Source organism: Phyllobates terribilis, unplaced genomic scaffold (genome assembly GCF_046119375.1).
Source record: "Phyllobates terribilis strain yellow unplaced genomic scaffold, ASM4611937v1 Scaffold_12__6_contigs__length_324123572, whole genome shotgun sequence".
NCBI classification, from domain to species: Eukaryota; Metazoa; Chordata; class Amphibia; order Anura; family Dendrobatidae; genus Phyllobates; species Phyllobates terribilis.
Genome location: NW_027362772.1, coordinates 124,411,655 through 124,429,277, shown reverse-complemented (window position 1 = coordinate 124,429,277; position 17,623 = coordinate 124,411,655). Strand labels below are relative to the sequence as shown.

The 17,623-nt window shown below is 49.0% G+C and overlaps 1 protein-coding gene across 1 annotated transcript in view; it reads right to left on the bottom strand.

Annotated features, from left to right (window-relative positions):
* Positions 1–17,623, bottom strand: part of LOC141173125 (sulfotransferase 2B1-like) — a 274,509-nt gene that overhangs the window by 216,886 nt on the left and 40,000 nt on the right. Inside the window, exon 2 of the mRNA XM_073657767.1 lies at positions 13,625–13,836. Within this exon, the coding sequence (XP_073513868.1) occupies positions 13,625–13,836 (212 nt within the window). The remainder of the gene's footprint in view (positions 1–13,624; positions 13,837–17,623) is intronic.

The following is a 17,623-nucleotide window of genomic DNA, read 5'->3' as shown; positions in this document are numbered from 1 at the left end:
TTCATTCCAAGTGTCCAGCTTGGATACCCAATAATTAAAAGGCACAGAGGAATCACGGAGGACGCTGGTACGGTCGGCAAGGTACTCCCTCACCATCTTTTGAAACTTTCCACTCCTTGTGAGAGTACCCCGCGCCTCAGGGCCTGTAAGCTGGGCGGGAGTCAGAAAACTGTCCCAGAACGTTGACAGTGTTCCCCTGCCTCTGCTGGATTGGAGTTGCATCTCTCTCGCCTGTACGCCTTGGTTGGGCAACGAACTGTGACCTCTGCCGCTAGCGTATTCAGATGGGAATTTTTTTAAGAGTTCTGCAGCAAGGGCCTTCTGGTACTGCCCCATTTTTGTAGACCTCTCCACCTCAGGAATAAGAGAGTGAAAGTTCTCCTTGTAGCGGGGGTCTACAAGTGTCACCAACCAGTAATGACTGTCACCCAACATTCTGACAACGCGAGGGTCACGGTTAAGGCAGCGTAACATAAAGTCAGCCATGCGTGCCAGACTGGTAACGGGCAAGATTTCCGTGTCCTCACCAAGATGACGACTGACCATGCTCTCCTCCTCCTCTTCCTCCTCCCCCCTGTCCTCAGGCCACCCACGCTGAACCGACGGTATGACACGTGTACAGGTACTACCGTCTACAACGCATGATAGCAGCTCCTGTTCTTCCTCCTCCTCCTCTTCCTCTACCTCATTGTCCCCCAATGCACGTTGGGATGAGATGAGGCTGGGCTGTGTGTAATCGCCCGCTACGGCTTCTTGATCCATCTCATCATACTCTGGCTGCAATGTCTCCTCTTTAATTCTCTGCAGAGAGCGTTGCAAAAGACAGACAAGTGGGATGCTGACACTAATGATGGCGTCATCGCCACTCACCATCTTGGTGGCCTCCTCAAAGTTTGTCAGGATGGTACATATGTCAGACATCCAGGTCCACTCCTGAGGTCTTATGTGTGGAGTCTGACCTGAATATCGACGGCCTTGTTGCAGCTGGTACTCCACAACTGCTCTCTTCTGCTCACAAATCCTTTGCAACATGTGACGGGTAGAGTTCCAACGTGTGGGGACATCACACACCAGTCGGTGTGCCGGAAGCTGCAAACGCTGCTGCAACACAGCAAGAGCGGTGGAAGCTGTAGCCGACTTGTGAAAATGAGCTGACAGGCGGCGTACTTTCACGAGCAGATCTGGCAACTCGGGGTACGATTTAAGAAACCGCTGAACCACGAGGTTAAGCACATGAGCCAGGCATGGTACGTGTGTGATCTCACCTCGCCTCAGAGCCGCCACCAGGTTACGGCCATTGTCACACACGACCATGCCGGGATGTAGGTTCAGCGGTCTCAGCCACAGATCTGCCTGCTCTTTCACAGCTGTCCACAACTCACAAGCAGTGTGAGGTTTATCACCTAAGCTTATGAGTTTCAGCACAGCCTGTTGCCGCTTGGCGGAGGCAGTACTGCAATGCTTCCAGCTTGTAACTGATGTGGTGATATCTGAGATGGAGGCTGAACATGAGGAGGAGGATGCGCAGGAGCTGTACACTGTGGGGGCAACTCTGACTGACATAGGGCCCGCAATCCTCGGTGTGGGGAGGATGTGTTCCGTCCCAAGGTAAGACTGGGTCCCAGCTTCCACTATGTTTACCCAGTGTGCCGTCAGAGAGATGTACCGTCCCTGGCCACAAGCACTTGTCCACGTGTCCGTTGTCAGGTGGACTCTCCCAGTAACTGCGTTGTTGAGGGCACAGCAGATGCTTTGGGACACGTGCTTGTGTAGTGCGGGAATGGCACACCGGGCAAAATAGTGTGGGCTGGGGACCGAGTACCGAGGGACGGCCACCGCCATAAGATTGCGGAAGGATTCCGTCTCCACCAGCCTAAAAGGCAGCATTTCCAACGCAAGCAGTCGTGAAATGTGCGAATTTAGGACTGTGGCCTGTGGGGCGTTAGCTGCGAATTTCCGCTTTCGTTCAAAGGTCTGGGATATGGACAATTGAAAGCTGCGGTGGGACGTGGACGTTGATGCTGTTTCTTGAGAAACTGCCATAACAAGTGAAGACTCAGAGGAGGGGGCATCTTTACATGCAGTATGGACAGGGGATTGCCTTGCACACACAACAGGGGGTTCTATTGCACGCACAACAGTGGAAGAAGCAGTGGTGACACCCGCTGACACTGGTCGTGGACCCTGGGTTTCGCCCCACAAAGTCGGGTGCTTTGCTGCCATGTGCCTGATCATGCTGGTGGTGGTCAGGCTGGTAGTTTTGTCACCCCTGCTGATGCTGGCATGGCAGGTGGAACATATGGCCTTTTTGGGGTTATCAGCAGAGTCTTTAAAAAAATTCCAGACTCTGGAAGACCTACCGCTTGTACTGGCAACGTCCCTCGTGTTGGTGTTACGGGGAGCGGTTGCCTGCCTTCTGTCTGCCGCCACCACACTGCTTCTTCCTGCCTGTTGGGGTACTCTGCCTCCCTCCCCCTGTGTGCTGCTGGCCTCACTCTGCATGTCCTCCTTCCACATTGAGTCAGTTACTAGATCATCCACCACCTCCTCCTCTTCCACTTGCGCACCACGATCCTCCTCCTCACTTCCTGGCAATTGTGTCTCGTCATCGTCCACCTCTTGTGACAGATTGCCAACGTCGACTTCCTGTGGCCGTGGCTGTTCAAATATTTGGGCATCGCAACATGGGATCTCCTCTTCCACCACTTCAAGCGTATCAGGCGAGGGGCACAAATATGGAAATGGACCAGTGAACAGCTCTTCAGAGTGTCCAAGTGTGGGATCACTTGCTGTCTGACGACACTCGGCATGGTGGGAGGAAGGAGCATCAGGGTGAGGAGGAGTATGCGGTCGAGACTCATGGCTACTAAGAGTTGACCGTGTGGAAGACAGACCGGAGGTGGTGGTGCCCAGGTAACTGGAAGTATTATCTGCTATCCAATTAATAACCTGTTCACACTGATCAGTTCTCAATACTGGTGTTGTTCTGTGCTTCCCTAGTAATTCGGTCAAAAAGTGGGAGCGAGAAGATTTGGCTGTTGGTTGTGGCACATTTTCACCTTGGCCACGGCCCCGTCCTCTGCACGAACCATCACCAGAGCGTCCACTTCCACGTTCCTTGCCACGCGCCTTGCCCATTGTAAATTAAGTAAAATAGCTTACACTTGCACTATCAATGGAAAAAGGGTAATAAAGAGTAGATTAGAACCGTGGAAGAGGAAAACCACAGTTATTGTTTACTGGGGTATACCACACTTTTTTAAATAGAGATATTTGCGGCTGAACAGTGAGCGACACACTCAAACTGCTTTTTTTTTAGATACCAAAGGCCCAAAACTGGATAGTACAGCAATTTGACCCGTGGAACTGCGAAACCACACTGGGATGTCGGGCCTACACAAGACTATTTTCAACAGATATATTTTTGTGTCACAACAGTCAGGAGACACTACTGTTTTTCTTTACGGAAAAAACTACCAAAAGCTGAATAATAGAGATTTTTTACCGTGGGATGGCAAAACCACAGTTATTGTTTACTGGGGTATACCACCCTTTTTTAAATAGAGATATTTGCGGCTGAACAGTGAGCGACACACTCAAACTGCTTTTTTTTTTAGATACCAAAGGCCCAAAACTGGATAGTACAGCGATTTGACCCGTGGAACTGCGAAACCACACTGGGATGTCGGGCCTACACAAGACTATTTTCAACAGATATATTTTTGTGTCACAACAGTCAGGAGACACTACTGTTTTTCTTTACGGAAAATATACCAAAACCTGAATAATAGAGATTTTTTACCGTGGGATGGCAAAACCACAGTTATTGTTTACTGGGGTATACCACACTTTTTTAAATAGAGATATTTGCGGCTGAACAGTGAGCGACATACTCAAACTGATTTTTTTTTTAGAAACAAATGGTCCAAAATGGATAATACAGAGGTTTGAACCGTGGAAGTGCAAAACAACACTTCTGTTTCTCTAGCCTACACCAGACTATTTTCAACAGTTATATTTGTGTCTGAAAAATCAGAGACACGCTTTTTTTTTTTGGGGGGGGGGGGGTAGACAAACCAAAAGGTTAATAAGACGGGTATTTGTACAGTGTGAAGGAGGAAAAAAAAAGGAGGATTTAGATGGAAAAAAAAGGATTTTTCCTGGCCCCCGACACCTGGTGCTAAGTCCAGCAATTTCAGCAACAGGAGCACACAGGACTGTAATGCAGCGTTTGCTGGTATAACCACTGTGTCTCCTATACAGCCTGCCTGTCTGGTATCTGGGATGGATATTAGTCCTGAAAAGGACTGTTTGTTTGTTCTGACAGCCTTCACAGACCCTACACTAACTATTTCACAGTTTATATCTCTCCCTAAATCAGCAGCGCTGTCCCTACACTGTCTAATCCGGAGCGACTGTGTCCAAGATGGCGGCGCCCGGTTTTAAATACTCGAGGTGACGCTGTGCGGCCAGCCAATCACCGTAATGCCCACAACCAACATGGCTGCAGCATTACAGTGACTGGCTGGCAATCCCTGCAAAGAGCGCCAAACATGCAGGGCGGAGACCCGAGCTCCCGCCCGAGTAACCCGGAAATGCTCAGGGCTCGCCGAACATCCCGAGTAGCGTGATGCTCAGGCGCGTACCGAGCAGTGTCGAGCATGTTCGCTCAACACTAGTCATTAGTAATTATGTCCCACCTCAATTTTTTTAACTATTATGTCCTACCACTTTGATATTGATAATGTATCCTTCATGTAGGTCATAAATATCAGATCAATGAGGGTCCGATACCCATCTTCCCTATGTGACAAAGTCATTGGCAAAGTGCTGGACGGGATGGTATGTTTCACTGAGGCTATTAGTTTCAGTGATTTGAAACCCAGAAGATTTGCTCCAGCACACTAAGTGCTGCTTGGGGTTATTCAGCCATTTTAAGGGCTGGGTTTTTGAGAACAACTATAGAGTGGGTGGGATGTTATTCTCCATATCTCCACCCGAGGGTGTGGTCTGGGGTTTAAATAGACGGCCTACTCAGGCATTCAGTGTTCAGTATCTGGAGAGGCTAACTCCAGAGAGGTGGTCGTGGTTATTGCTAAACTGAACCATGTGTTTGCTAAGCCCTGAGTGGGCGGATCCCTGCTACCACAAGGACTGTGCTTTGTGTTGCCACTTTGTTTTGTTTTCCTGTTTTGCCCAACGGGCCATGTTTACTTTGCTGGACTCCATGTTGGTTTATGCTGGCTAATAATAAATCAACCAGAAATTTAAAGAGACAGCATTCCTGTGTCTACCTCCGTGTGCAGCTGAGTGAGAAGATCTACCACACCCACTAATCAAAACCCAAGAAAATCAAGAAGATGATACAGCTCTAAAGTAAAATCATGATTTTTATTAAGTACATTATTAAAAATCAATAAAAGATCTTATTGACAAACAAATGGGGGGTGAGGATTTGTGACATGGCACGCTGTCTCTGTGTCTTCCTGCACAGTATGGCCCCAGGAAGCGCCATTCAACCACCACATGTGTCACTTATTTTGGTATGTGCCTATATAAAGGAGCCCAGTATGATACCCTACTGTATGTATTCCCCCTGAAGAAGCTAATTTAAAACGCGCGTTGGGTTACTTGTCCTCATTCCATCCAGGTTGTACTTGATTTATATTGAGTCTATGTTCCGATATGTGTATTTCCTGCCTTGCATGCCACCTGTATCTATATCCGCTTATGCACTAGCATTATAAGAATAATTCAGCAGCACACCCTTATTAGGACTTGTTCCTTGTTTTTAGCTCTTATTGCCGCTTGTCTTTATTTATGACATGTGGCTGCATTAGTGGCATTGTCTTTGCAGATTTATATCTTTATGTGAATAAGTATTTTCTACTAACTTAGGCACTATACCCTTTAGGGCATATTCTTTGTACATTTTTGTCCATTTTATACATTCACGCTATTATCTGATCTGTCTGGTGACTTTATATTGAAAAGCACTTTTCTGCATATTGTATATCGTCTCATTTGAGAATTGGATTATTACAATATATATGACTTGCGTCATGGAGGTATTGTTTTAGCCGTATAATATATCAGACAGTATAGTATCTCTTGTATTCACAATATCATTTGCATTAATTACCTAGAACACCAGTTGTATTATCTGGATGGGTGGGGTCTCCATGTCACTTTTCTCTACATTTGTTTGTCAATAAGATCTTTTATTGTTTTTTAATAATACTTTAGAGCTGTGTCAGTTTCCTGATTTTCTTGGGTTTTTTTTAGTTGGAAGTGCAGCAGTATATAGACTGTTTATTTTTCGAATTTCTCACACTCACTAATCAGCTGCTGGCTGTTTGTTAGTAACTGCAGGGACTGCACTTCAGTTCCTATTCAGGAGGTCTTCAATATCCAAATGGTGGAAAACCCCTATAATAAGGACAGACTAATTACCGTAAATATAGATGAATAGTTAGCTAAATATATAATAAAAACATGTCTTCTTTAAGGTTTATCTCTACTACAGGAGCGAAAACATTGTCTACATTATAGTACCATTGGTACCATTGTACCATGTTCCATAAAAGCATCAATCGATGAGTGGACCAGTGGATGTCTGGGTTCGGTTGAACTGCAGCCTAGAGTTCAGTTCGGGTACCAGAACTTGACCCCAAATCCCATAGAAGTCAATGGGGACTCGAACTTTGGTGCTGTAAAATGGTCATAATAAGGGTTATGGGGCTGCAAAAGGAAGCAAAATGGAGGTAAGAGCAAGACAATTGCCCTGCAAACGAATGTGGAAAGGAGAATAACTTTAAAAAAAACATAGAAATAAAAAAAAAAATTATAATAATCTTGAACCAGGAGGCGGAGGTCCAACTGGAGGAGGAGGTGGAGTTGGACGTGGTGGTGTAGATGGAAGAGGCAGAGGAGGAGGTAGCCAATACTGCCTATGTGGGGGTACTCTGAAAAACAGCCTCTGTGGGGGCACTGTACAAAACAGCATCTGTGGGGGTACTCTGCAAAACGGCCTCTGTGGGGGCACTGTACAAAACAGCATCTGTGGGGGTATTCTGCAAAACGGCCTCTGTGGGGGTACTCTGCAAAACAGCATCTGTGGGGGTACTCTGCAAAACGGCCTCTGTGGGGGTACTCTGCAAAACAGCATCTGTGGGGGTACTCTGCAAAATGGCCTTTGTGGGGGTACGCTGCAAATAGGATCTGTGGGGGCCCTCTGCATACAGGCAGTGTAATAATCTGCTGGCCACGCTCTCTCTGTATACAGGCAGTGTAATAATCTGCTGGCCACGCTCTCTCTGCATACAGGCAGTATAATAATCTGCTGGCCACGCTCTCTCTGTATACAGACCGTTTAATACTCTGCGCTTTTTTTGGGTGCAAAAGATGAGGAGAGCATCAAATAGGGGACGTGTACATGGTGCTGCTGGTGGTGTAGCTGCTGCAGGGAGACAACATGGTCCATCTGTGCCTTTTACGCGCCAAAATAAAACACCTTCCTATGGTGCACGCAGGCGACAGGATGTTCTGCTTAATTTTGTATACCCGAGTACCGCTGGACAAATGGTGAGGCCAGAACAAGTAGATGCGGTTCTAGATTGGATGGCTGAGAGTGCCTCCAGTTCCTTTGCTTTATCTTTCACCCGGTCCCATGCTGAAAGTGACGCACCCCTGGGCCTGTGTCGCGCAGCGTTGCGCACGCGGGAGCTTACCCGGAGCCGGATCTCTTGAGGGTTGTAGTCTCGTGGCGGTGACCCGGTCCGTGCCCAGGGAGTCAAACTGAGCGGCGATGTATTAGCGGTAGATGTTGGACGACTACGCCACCCGTTGAATGCAGCGAAGGAGATGCCGCTGCAGGGCAGACCGCTGAGGCCGGTGGTAGGATTGTGCAGCGTGATAGTATCACCCCCAACGGGAGGGGTATGGCCTCAGGGCAGCCGACGTGGATGATGGGGGTAGCAGGAATCACTCAGAGACGATGCGGTGTAATTCAGGGTCTTTACTGGTGATAAAGATAGACCCTCCCGGAGTAGTGGCTAGCGATCGGGGCCTGGTCAGTCCTTGAGCAGATGGGATCTCCCCTGGCCAGGCGGAGTTGTAGGCCTCCCAAACTGACTGTACTCTTCTGGCTACCTTGCTAGAGGCGGGTATAAGTAGCCCACGTCCCTGAGTGTACCGTGTGGTGCTCACCCGTATGGCCGGTGACTCGGGGCCTTCTAGTAGCTTCCGCTCCACGACGGCGGTGCTGGTCCCACACGTGTGACCGTGCCTTCGGGTTTCTTGGCCAGAGGACCTGAAATCCCCTGCCTGACGGATTCTGCTGCTGGGTAGGAGTTAGTCCCCACAGCCTCGGACTCCGGGTCCGGTAAGAAATCTTCTCAGTCAGGGCGAGCTCTGCAGCTGCCAGCCCCTGACTCCTTGTAACACTGCTCCCACAGAGCTCCTGATGTTCTTTCCCATAGCTGCTTCTCTTCTCTGTCTCTACTTCTGGCATGGCCCAGGAGCTGGGCCCAGCCGGAGCACCAGCTCCCTGTCAGCCCTCCTGGCTGAACTCTCCCTCTCAACTCACTAACCCTGCCTCAGCCCCAGGTTTATATAGGGGAAGTTCTTCCCCTCCCAGGACTGGGCAGGAGGTGTGGCATGCATAGGATTCCTGACCAAGAGACCTCCCACCTGCTCTCAGACATAACATTGCTGTTACTGTGGAAACCAGACCCCTGGGGTGCCACATTCCCCCCTAGTGAAATTTAGTACTCCGGGACTAAACATATTTTTAGAAAAACATAACAAGGTATAAACAATAATAATATAATAAGAAAAACACATAAAGATGGTTACGGTGTGTCCGCAACCGGGTGCAGTCTTTGAAGAAAACAAAGGTGTCCATTTCACCAAAACAGGGAGACGTAACCAGGTAGGGGTCTGTCCTGCCCCGAGTCCTTAACAGTCTTTAGTCCATTCCTGGGTTACGCTCCAACCATGTACAAAGGATTCCCGGTAAATCCACCAAGGACTCCTAAAAATAACTAGAAACACATAATTATTTACAGGATATGGCCGCTCTCAGTACTCGGCCAGTGGGGATAAAGGGATGGCTGCTCACAGTCCTCAGCCTGGTTTAAGATAGGGGCACATGGGGAACAATTCACTAATCCCAACGGGGACCATATTTTAATTAGCAGCAGTCCTTGTACCCTTACGGGTAACTATTTACAGCTCTCTATTCACGCTACTTCCCTTCAGTAGCTATGTCCTCTTTGTGCTCCCTCCTGAGGGTAGTCCTCAGACCCGTCCGGGTCCTCTTGGCTTTCCTCGTATTGGTAGTACTGCAGCTCCTCCTCGGTTAGCTGGGTTAGTATCTCTGCGACAGTCCTCCCCCCAGGTGGCCAGGACTTTACCTCCCTTTGGGCTGCCCCGGTTAATTGGGCCACCAGGATGCTCACTTTTTGCTCCTCTGTGAGGGGGTACACCTGGAAGAGGCTATCCAGCTTTTCTCTAAAGTCATGCAGGGTATGTGACTCCCCTGAGTACTGGGGTAGCCAGGCTGCCCCCGGGATATAGGGCATGGTGAAAGGCATGACCGCAACAGCGGTGGCGCTGGCGGGGGTTGAAGCAGTGAAGCTCTCCTCCGTATCCGACATCTTTCTCCCCCCTAGTGGACCGTGGCCTACCTTGCGATGATCCTCTTCCGTAGGCCGCGGCTCCGCAGTGGATCGTCAGGGTTGAGGACCTTCCGTCGCGCTCCTGTGACGTCAGCGTCTGCTGGGCTCCTTCCAGGACCTTACGCGACGTCTGGATGTGAGGCGGGGCTTCAGTTCTCGCGCGCTTTTGGAGTCCACGCCCCTCTTCTTCCCGCGCGGCGTCTTCAAGATGGCGTCCAACGGCGGGAAAACTCCACAGAAGGCGGGAAGAAGGCTGAAAATGGCGCCGGATGGCGGGAATCTTCACCGATGGCGGGAAGAAGGCTGAAGGTGGCGCCGGATGGCGGGAATCTTCACCACTGGTAAGTTTGAACAGTCTTTTTCAGGCACGCAGTACCCGGTGGTTGCGGGCACGAAATCCTGCCGACTACGCCAAAAGTTGACGCACCCCTGGGCCTGTGTCGCGCAGGTTGCGCACGCGGGAGCTTACCCGGAGCCGGATCTCTTGAGGGTTGTAGTCTCGTGGCGGTGACCCGGTCCGTGCCCAGGGAGTCAAACTGAGCGGCGATGTATTAGCGGTAGATGTTGGACGACTACGCCACCCGTTGAATGCAGCGAAGGAGCTGCCGCTGCAGGGCAGACCGCTGAGGCCGGTGGTAGGATTGTGCAGCGTGATAGTATCACCCCCAACGGGAGGGGTATGGCCTCAGGGCAGCCGACTGGATGATGGGGGTAGCAGGAATCACTCAGAGACGATGCGGTGTAATTCAGGGTCTTTACTGGTGATAAAGATAGACCCTCCCGGAGTACTGGCTAGCGATCGGGGCCTGGTCAGTCCTTGAGCAGATGGGATCTCCCCTGGCCAGGCGGAGTTGTAGGCCTCCCAAACTGACTGTACTCTTCTGGCTACCTTGCTAGAGGCGGGTATAAGTAGCCCACGTCCCTGAGTGTACCGTGTGGTGCTCACCCGTATGGCCGGTGACTCGGGGCCTTCTAGTAGCTTCCGCTCCACGACGGCGGTGCTGGTCCCACACGTGTGACCGTGCCTTCGGGTTTCTTGGCCAGAGGACCTGAAATCCCCTGCCTGACGGATTCTGCTGCTGGGTAGGAGTTAGTCCCCACAGCCTCGGACTCCGGGTCCGGAAAGAAATCTTCTCAGTCAGGGCGAGCTCTGCAGCTGCCAGCCCCTGACTCCTTGTAACACTGCTCCCACAGAGCTCCTGATGTTCTTTCCCATAGCTGCTTCTCTTCTCTGTCTCTACTTCTGGCATGGCCCAGGAGCTGGGCCCAGCCGGAGCACCAGCTCCCTGTCAGCCCTCCTGGCTGAACTCTCCCTCTCAACTCACTAACCCTGCCTCAGCCCCAGTTTATATAAGGGAAGTTCTTCCCCTCCCAGGACTGGGCAGGAGGTGTGGCATGCATAGGATTCCTGACCAAGAGACCTCCCACCTGCTCTCAGACATAACATTGCTGTTACTGTGGAAACCAGACCCCTGGGGTGCCACAAAAGCACAGAGTTTGCACCTGCAGCCCATGGGCATCTGTCTTCCACCTCACCCCACAAGTGGAAGAGATTGAGTGCACAGAGGCCCAACCACTTGTTTTGTTTGAGGATGTGCATGTGGAAGGGTTAGTTCACAAGATTAGCGGACCACCGCAGCACATCTTTGATGATGATGACAAAACACAGGTGCCAACTGCTGCGACTTTCTGCTGTGTGCAGACCAGCAAGGAGGGCAGGGGTGTGGATTGGGTGGAAGATCATGAGGGGGATGATGAGGTCCTAGACTCCACGTGAAGTCAAGGCCATCCCAGTAATGTGAGCAGTTCAGAGAAAGAGGTGGTGGCCACGCTGCCCCAGGTGCACAGCAAAAGAGGGAGCATGGTGCAAAAGCACAACGGCCGGCCCCTAGCCAATACATTGGCTGATACTACCCACCGTGCAGACAAACTGAGCACACCAAAACCAGCTCAAAAGGAGCTCAAAAGGAGCTCCCTGGAGTGGCATTTGTTCAGGCAATGTGCTGACGACAAGACACGGATGGCTTGCACGCTGTGCCGTCAGAGCCTGAAGCGAGACATAAATGTTCTTAACCTGAGCACCACCTGCATGACGAGGCATCTGAATACAAAGCTCAAGCTGCAGTGGAGCACACACCTGAAAAACTCTGAAAGATCTGAGGCTCCTCTAGCTCCTTCTTTTGCTGCGGTCTCTGCCTCTTCCCTGAGCAACAGAGCCATCTGGCTCTGGTTGTTAGACTCCACTGCAGTTTGTTCGTTCTATTTACCATTCCCAATGTTTTGGTGCCTCCCCAAATTAAAAAAACAACAACAAAAAAAACAAGGCTGTTTTGCAGAGTACCTCCATAGAGGCTGCTGTTTTCAGAGTACATCCACACAGGCTCTTTTGCAAATTCTCCACACACAGGCTGTTTTGCAGAGTACACTCACAGAGGCTGTTTTGCAGAGTACACTCACACAGGCTGTTTTGCAGAGTACACTCACACAGGCTGTTTTGCAGAGTACACCCACACAGGCTGATTTGCAGAGTACATCCACAGAAGCTGTTTTGCAGAGTACACGCACAGAGGCTGTTTTGCAGAGTACACTCACAGAGGCTGCTTTGCAGAGTACACCCACACAGGCTGTTTTGCAGAGTACACGCACAGAGGCTGTTTTGCAGAGTACACTCACACAGGCTGTTTTGCAGAGTACACTCACACAGGCTGTTTTGCAGAGTACACTCACAGAGGCTGTTTTGCAGAGAACACTCACAGAGGCTGTTTTGCAGAGAACACTCACACAGGCTGTTTTGCAGAGTACACTCACACAGGCTGTTTTGCAGAGTACACTCACACAGGCTGTTTTGCAGAGTACATCCACAGAAGCTGTTTTGCAGAGTACACGCACAGAGGCTGTTTTGCAGAGTACACTCACACAGGCTGTTTTGCAGAGTACACTCACAGAGGCTGTTTTGCAGAGTACACTCACAGAGGCTGTTTTCAGAGAACACTCACAGAGGCTGTTTTGCAGAGAACACTCACAGAGGCTGTTTTGCAGAGAACACTCACAGAGGCTGTTTTGCAGAGAACACTCACAGAGGCTGTTTTCAGAGTACACTCACAGAGGCTGTTTTCAGAGTACACCCACACAGGCTGTTTTCAGAGTACACGCACAGAGGCTGTTTTGCAGAGAACACTCACAGAGGCTGTTTTCAGAGTACACTCACAGAGGCTGTTTTCAGAGTACACCCACACAGGCTGTTTTCAGAGTACACGCACAGAGGCTGTTTTGCAGAGTACACGCACAGAGGCTGTTTTGCAGAGTACACGCACAGAGGCTGTTTTGCACAGTACACGCACACAGGCTGCTTTGCAGAGTACACGCACAAAGGCTATTTTGCAGAGTACACTCACAGAGGCTGTTTTGCAGAGTACATCCACAGAGGCTGTTTTGCAGAGTACATCCACAGAGGCTGTTTTGCAGAGTAGACTCACACAGGCTGTTTTGCAGAGTACATCCACAGAGGCTGTTTTGCAGAGTACACCCACACAGGCTGTTTGCAGAGTACACCCACACAGGCTGTTATGTAGAGTACATCCACACAGAACCTAACACTGTCCCTCACTCGAGCTGCGTCTTGTTCACATGCTAGTCAGAGCAGAATGGCGGTGCCACTCATGATCCGAGCGGTTATACAGGTTGGATCACGTGGTGCACCGGCCAATCACAGCCATGCCAATACTCAGCATGGCTGTGATGGCTGCGGAAGTGCCCACAGCCGAAAAACTTGTTGATTGGCTGCACTGCAGCCTTTCAACAAGCTTTATTCATCATCCGAACAATAAAATTTAGAAGTCTGTGTGCAGGGTTCAGCACCGGACACTAGATGTCCGTTGCTAACTCCGAACTTTACAATTTGGGTTCGGTCATCTGTAGTCAATATCTAGTCTTGCAGTTCTTACCTTTGCTTTTGAAGAAAATAAAGACTTTGGGAAACACTGTATAGGCAAATGAGATGCAAAAAAACGTGGGGACTGACATTTTTCAACAAGCTGTTCCCCAATCCCACTAACGTCAAGCCAGGGGATTCTCAAAAAATTTGGAACTTGACGACACCAGGTAAAATCACCATTTCGGCGGATAAGGCTCAAGATTTCCATCATCCACGTGGTTCCTATAGAGAAAAAAAAGGAAAACAGCGGTTCATGATCATTTGCTGCTTTTGAAGAACAAGCTATTTTTTTTGTGGTTATACTTAGATATGAAAAAGCAGAACAAATATTTATTCATCTTTTATAAAACAGATGAAGGGACATATAAATTCTTTGTATGGTAGACTTTACAATTTTTATATCCTAATGAACAAATAATAATAAAGGAAAATACTAATTATTAAAGGGAACCTGTCACCAGGTTTTCCCAATATAAAGTACGGCCACCACTTTTAAGTCCTATTTTACAGCACTCTAGTAAGCTGTATGTAAGTCCCCAATCCCCTCTGCATAGCACAAAAAATAACTTTTGATATACCCCCATATGGTGTCGTCCGGTCCCATGGGCTTCACTGGTCTGGCTTCGGCGCATCCACTCTCATCACAAGCGCCGCACACAAACTTAATTCTGCTCAATATTAATATAAAATAATAAAAATAACATTTTAAAGGGAATTTGCCACCAGGTTCTGGCACTTAATCTGAGAGCAGCATGATGTAGTTACAGAGACCCTGATTCCAGCGATGTGTCACGAGCTGGGCCGTGTCACGAGCTGGGCTGCTTGCTGTTTTGGTACAATCATTGTTTTATCAGCAAGAGGACTAGTAAATCTGTTGCTATATTGTTAAAATCCACCCCCAGTGGTGTGGGCGGGTTATACAGAGCTCAGCGATCACAGAATTGGTAGATCTGCAGCAGAGAAAACAGTGATTTTAGCAAAATGACAAAAAACAGCCTGGTAAGTGACACATCACTGAGATCAGCATCTCTGCCCTCTACAATATGTTGCTCTCAAATCAGGTAGCAAAAACCTAATGACAGATTTCCTTTAATATAATATAATATTAATATTGAGCAGACTTAATTTCAGCCTATTAGTTCGGCCCTCTACAACAGTCACAGTCTGTCATATGGCCACTTGGGAAATGTAATTGCCCACCCCTGTTCTATGGTGTCATTTCCCTTCTGAGCCCTTCTGTGTGCCCGGGAAGCAGATTACATGCACATTGCCATACCAGGAAGAATCCGCTGAACAATATATAGGGTGAAAGTGTTTGGTGACGCAAACTAGACATGACACTTTTGGCATTGAGTAGAAGCATCCTTTTGAGCTAGTACAGCCATGAGTCTTCTTGGGAATGATTCAACAAGTTTTTCACTCCTGGATTTGGGGATCCTCTGCCATTCTTCTTTGCAGATCCTCTCCAGCTCTGCCAGGTTGGATGGTAAACGTTGGTGGACAGCCATTTTCAGGTCTCTCCAGAGATGCTCAATTGGGTTTAGGTCAGGGCTCTGGCTGGGCCAGTCAAGAATGGTCACAGAGTTGTTCTGAAGCCACTCCTTTGTTATTTTAGCTGTGTGCTTAGGGTCATTGCCTTGTTAGAAGGTGAACCTTCGGCCAAGTCTGAGGTCCAGAGCACTTTGGAAGAGGTTTTCATCCAGGATATCTCTGTACTTGGTTGCATTCATGTGTTCTTCAATTGCAACCAGTCGTCTTGTCCCTGCAGGTGAAAAACACCCCCATAGCATGCTGCTGCCACCACCATGTTTCACTGTTGGGATTGTATTGGGCAGGTGATGAGCAGTGCCTGGTTTTCTCCACACATACCGCTTAGAATTATCACCAAAAAGTTTTATCTTCATCTCATCAGACCAGAGAATCTTATTTCTCATAGTCTGGGAGTCCTTCATGTGTTTTTGAGCAAACTGTATGTGGGCTTTCATATGTCTTGCACTGAGGAGAGGCTTCCGTCGGGCCACTCTGCCATAAAGGCCCGACTGGTGGAGGGCTGCAGTGATAGTTGACTTTGTGAAACTTTCTCCCATCTCCCTACTGCATATCTGGAGCTCAGCCACAGTGATCTTGGGGTTCTTCGTTACCTCTCTCACCAAGGCTCTTCTCCCACGGTTGCTCAGTTTGGCTGGATGGCCAGGTCTAGGAAGACTTTTGGTGGTCCCAAACTTCTTCCATTTAAGGATTATGGAGGCCACTGTGCTCTTAGGAACCTTGAGTAATGCAGAAATTCTTTTGTAACCTTGGCCAGATCTGTGCCTTGCCACAATTCTGGCTCTGAGCTCCTTGGGCAGTTCCTTTGAGCTCATGATTCTCATTTGGACTGACATGCACTGTGAGCTGTGAGGTCTTATATAGACAGGTGTGTGCCTTTCCAAATCAAGTCCTATCAGTTTAATTAAACACAGATGGACTCCAATGAAGGAGTAGAACCATCTCAAGGAGGATCACAAGGAAATGGACAGCATGTGACTTAAATATGAGTGTCTGAGCAAAGGGTTCTTTGACCATGTGATATTTCAGTTTTACTTTTTTAATAAATATGCAAAAAATTCTACATTTTTGTTTTTTTTTTCAGTCAAGATGGGGTGCAGAGTGTACTTTAATGAGGAAAAAATGAACTTTTTAGAATTTACCAAATGGCTGCAATGAAACAAAGAGTGAAAAATTTAAAGGGGTCTGAATACTTTCCGTACCCACTATATGCAAAAATCGCAGTTTTTACTCTGTAACATTTGACTTCCTTTAAAATTTACAAAATACTTTTAGAGTCAATACTCTCATGCAACAACAGCCTCACCTAGTTTTTAAAAAACTACCTGTACACCTCTAAATAAATACCTTCAAGGGTGTACTTTCCAAAATATCTTATGTTTCTGTAAGGAGACTAGACACTGTGGAACCAGAACAGAGAGGAGATGTGGCAGAGGGGGGAGTTTGATCTGGACTCCAGGTACAGTGTTGTCAGGGAAATCAGCTCAGGAGAAAAACAGCACGTGTGCAAGTTCTAAGGTGATTCTGGCACCGAGGAGAGAGAAGGGAGGAGCAACAGCAGCGTCAGGAGCTCCTGTCCGGAAGAAAGGTGCCGCGTATCGGCCCAGCCCAGACGTCGACGGTCAAGCCCCGAAGACCCAAGCGACGCCAGTCAATGTTCCCAGCCCAGATGTCAACGGTCAAGCCCCGAAGACCCAAGCGACGCCAGTCAATGTTCCCAGCCCAGATGTCGACAGTCAAGCCCCGAAGAGATGAGCAATGCCAGTCAAGGTTCTTCACACGAGTCACGTCGATGGTTAAGCCGCGAAGACCCAAGTGACGCCACTCAAGGTTCCCAGCCCAGACGTCGACGGTCAAGCCGCGAAGACCCAAGTGACGCCAGTCAAGGTTCCCAGCCCAGACGTCGACGGTCAAGCCGCGAAGACCCAAGTGACGCCAGTCAAGGTTCCCAGCCCAGACATCGACGGTCAAGCCCCGAAAACCTGAGCCATACCAGTCAATGTTTCTCACCCGGGTGATGTCGATCGACAGGACAGGAGCAGGTTATGGCGGCACGGTTCTCAGACGTCAGTGACAGGACTTCACAGAAGCTCCAAAAGTGTCAGATCGAAGATTCACGGTCGGGTCGGCGACCAGGAAGGATGCGCCAGATGGGCCGTTACCTCTGACAGGGACATATGGTACCAGGCACGGATAGAGGGAAAGACAGTAGTCAGACGGGGACAAGCAGATGCCAGAGCTACTTCGCAAAAGTGGATAGAGAGTGACGGGGTAAATGGACAGCGAGTTGTGATAGGAACAGAGTATTGCCAAAGCTTTAAAAGACTGCCCTTGCCCAGTATAGTTAACTAGCTATTGAACCCGTTCTATGCCCGGGTGGCAAGCATTTTTATTCATATATGGTCTCCATCCTGGTCCATGCTCCGCCATCCTGGTCCCCCATCCTGTTATATGCACCCCC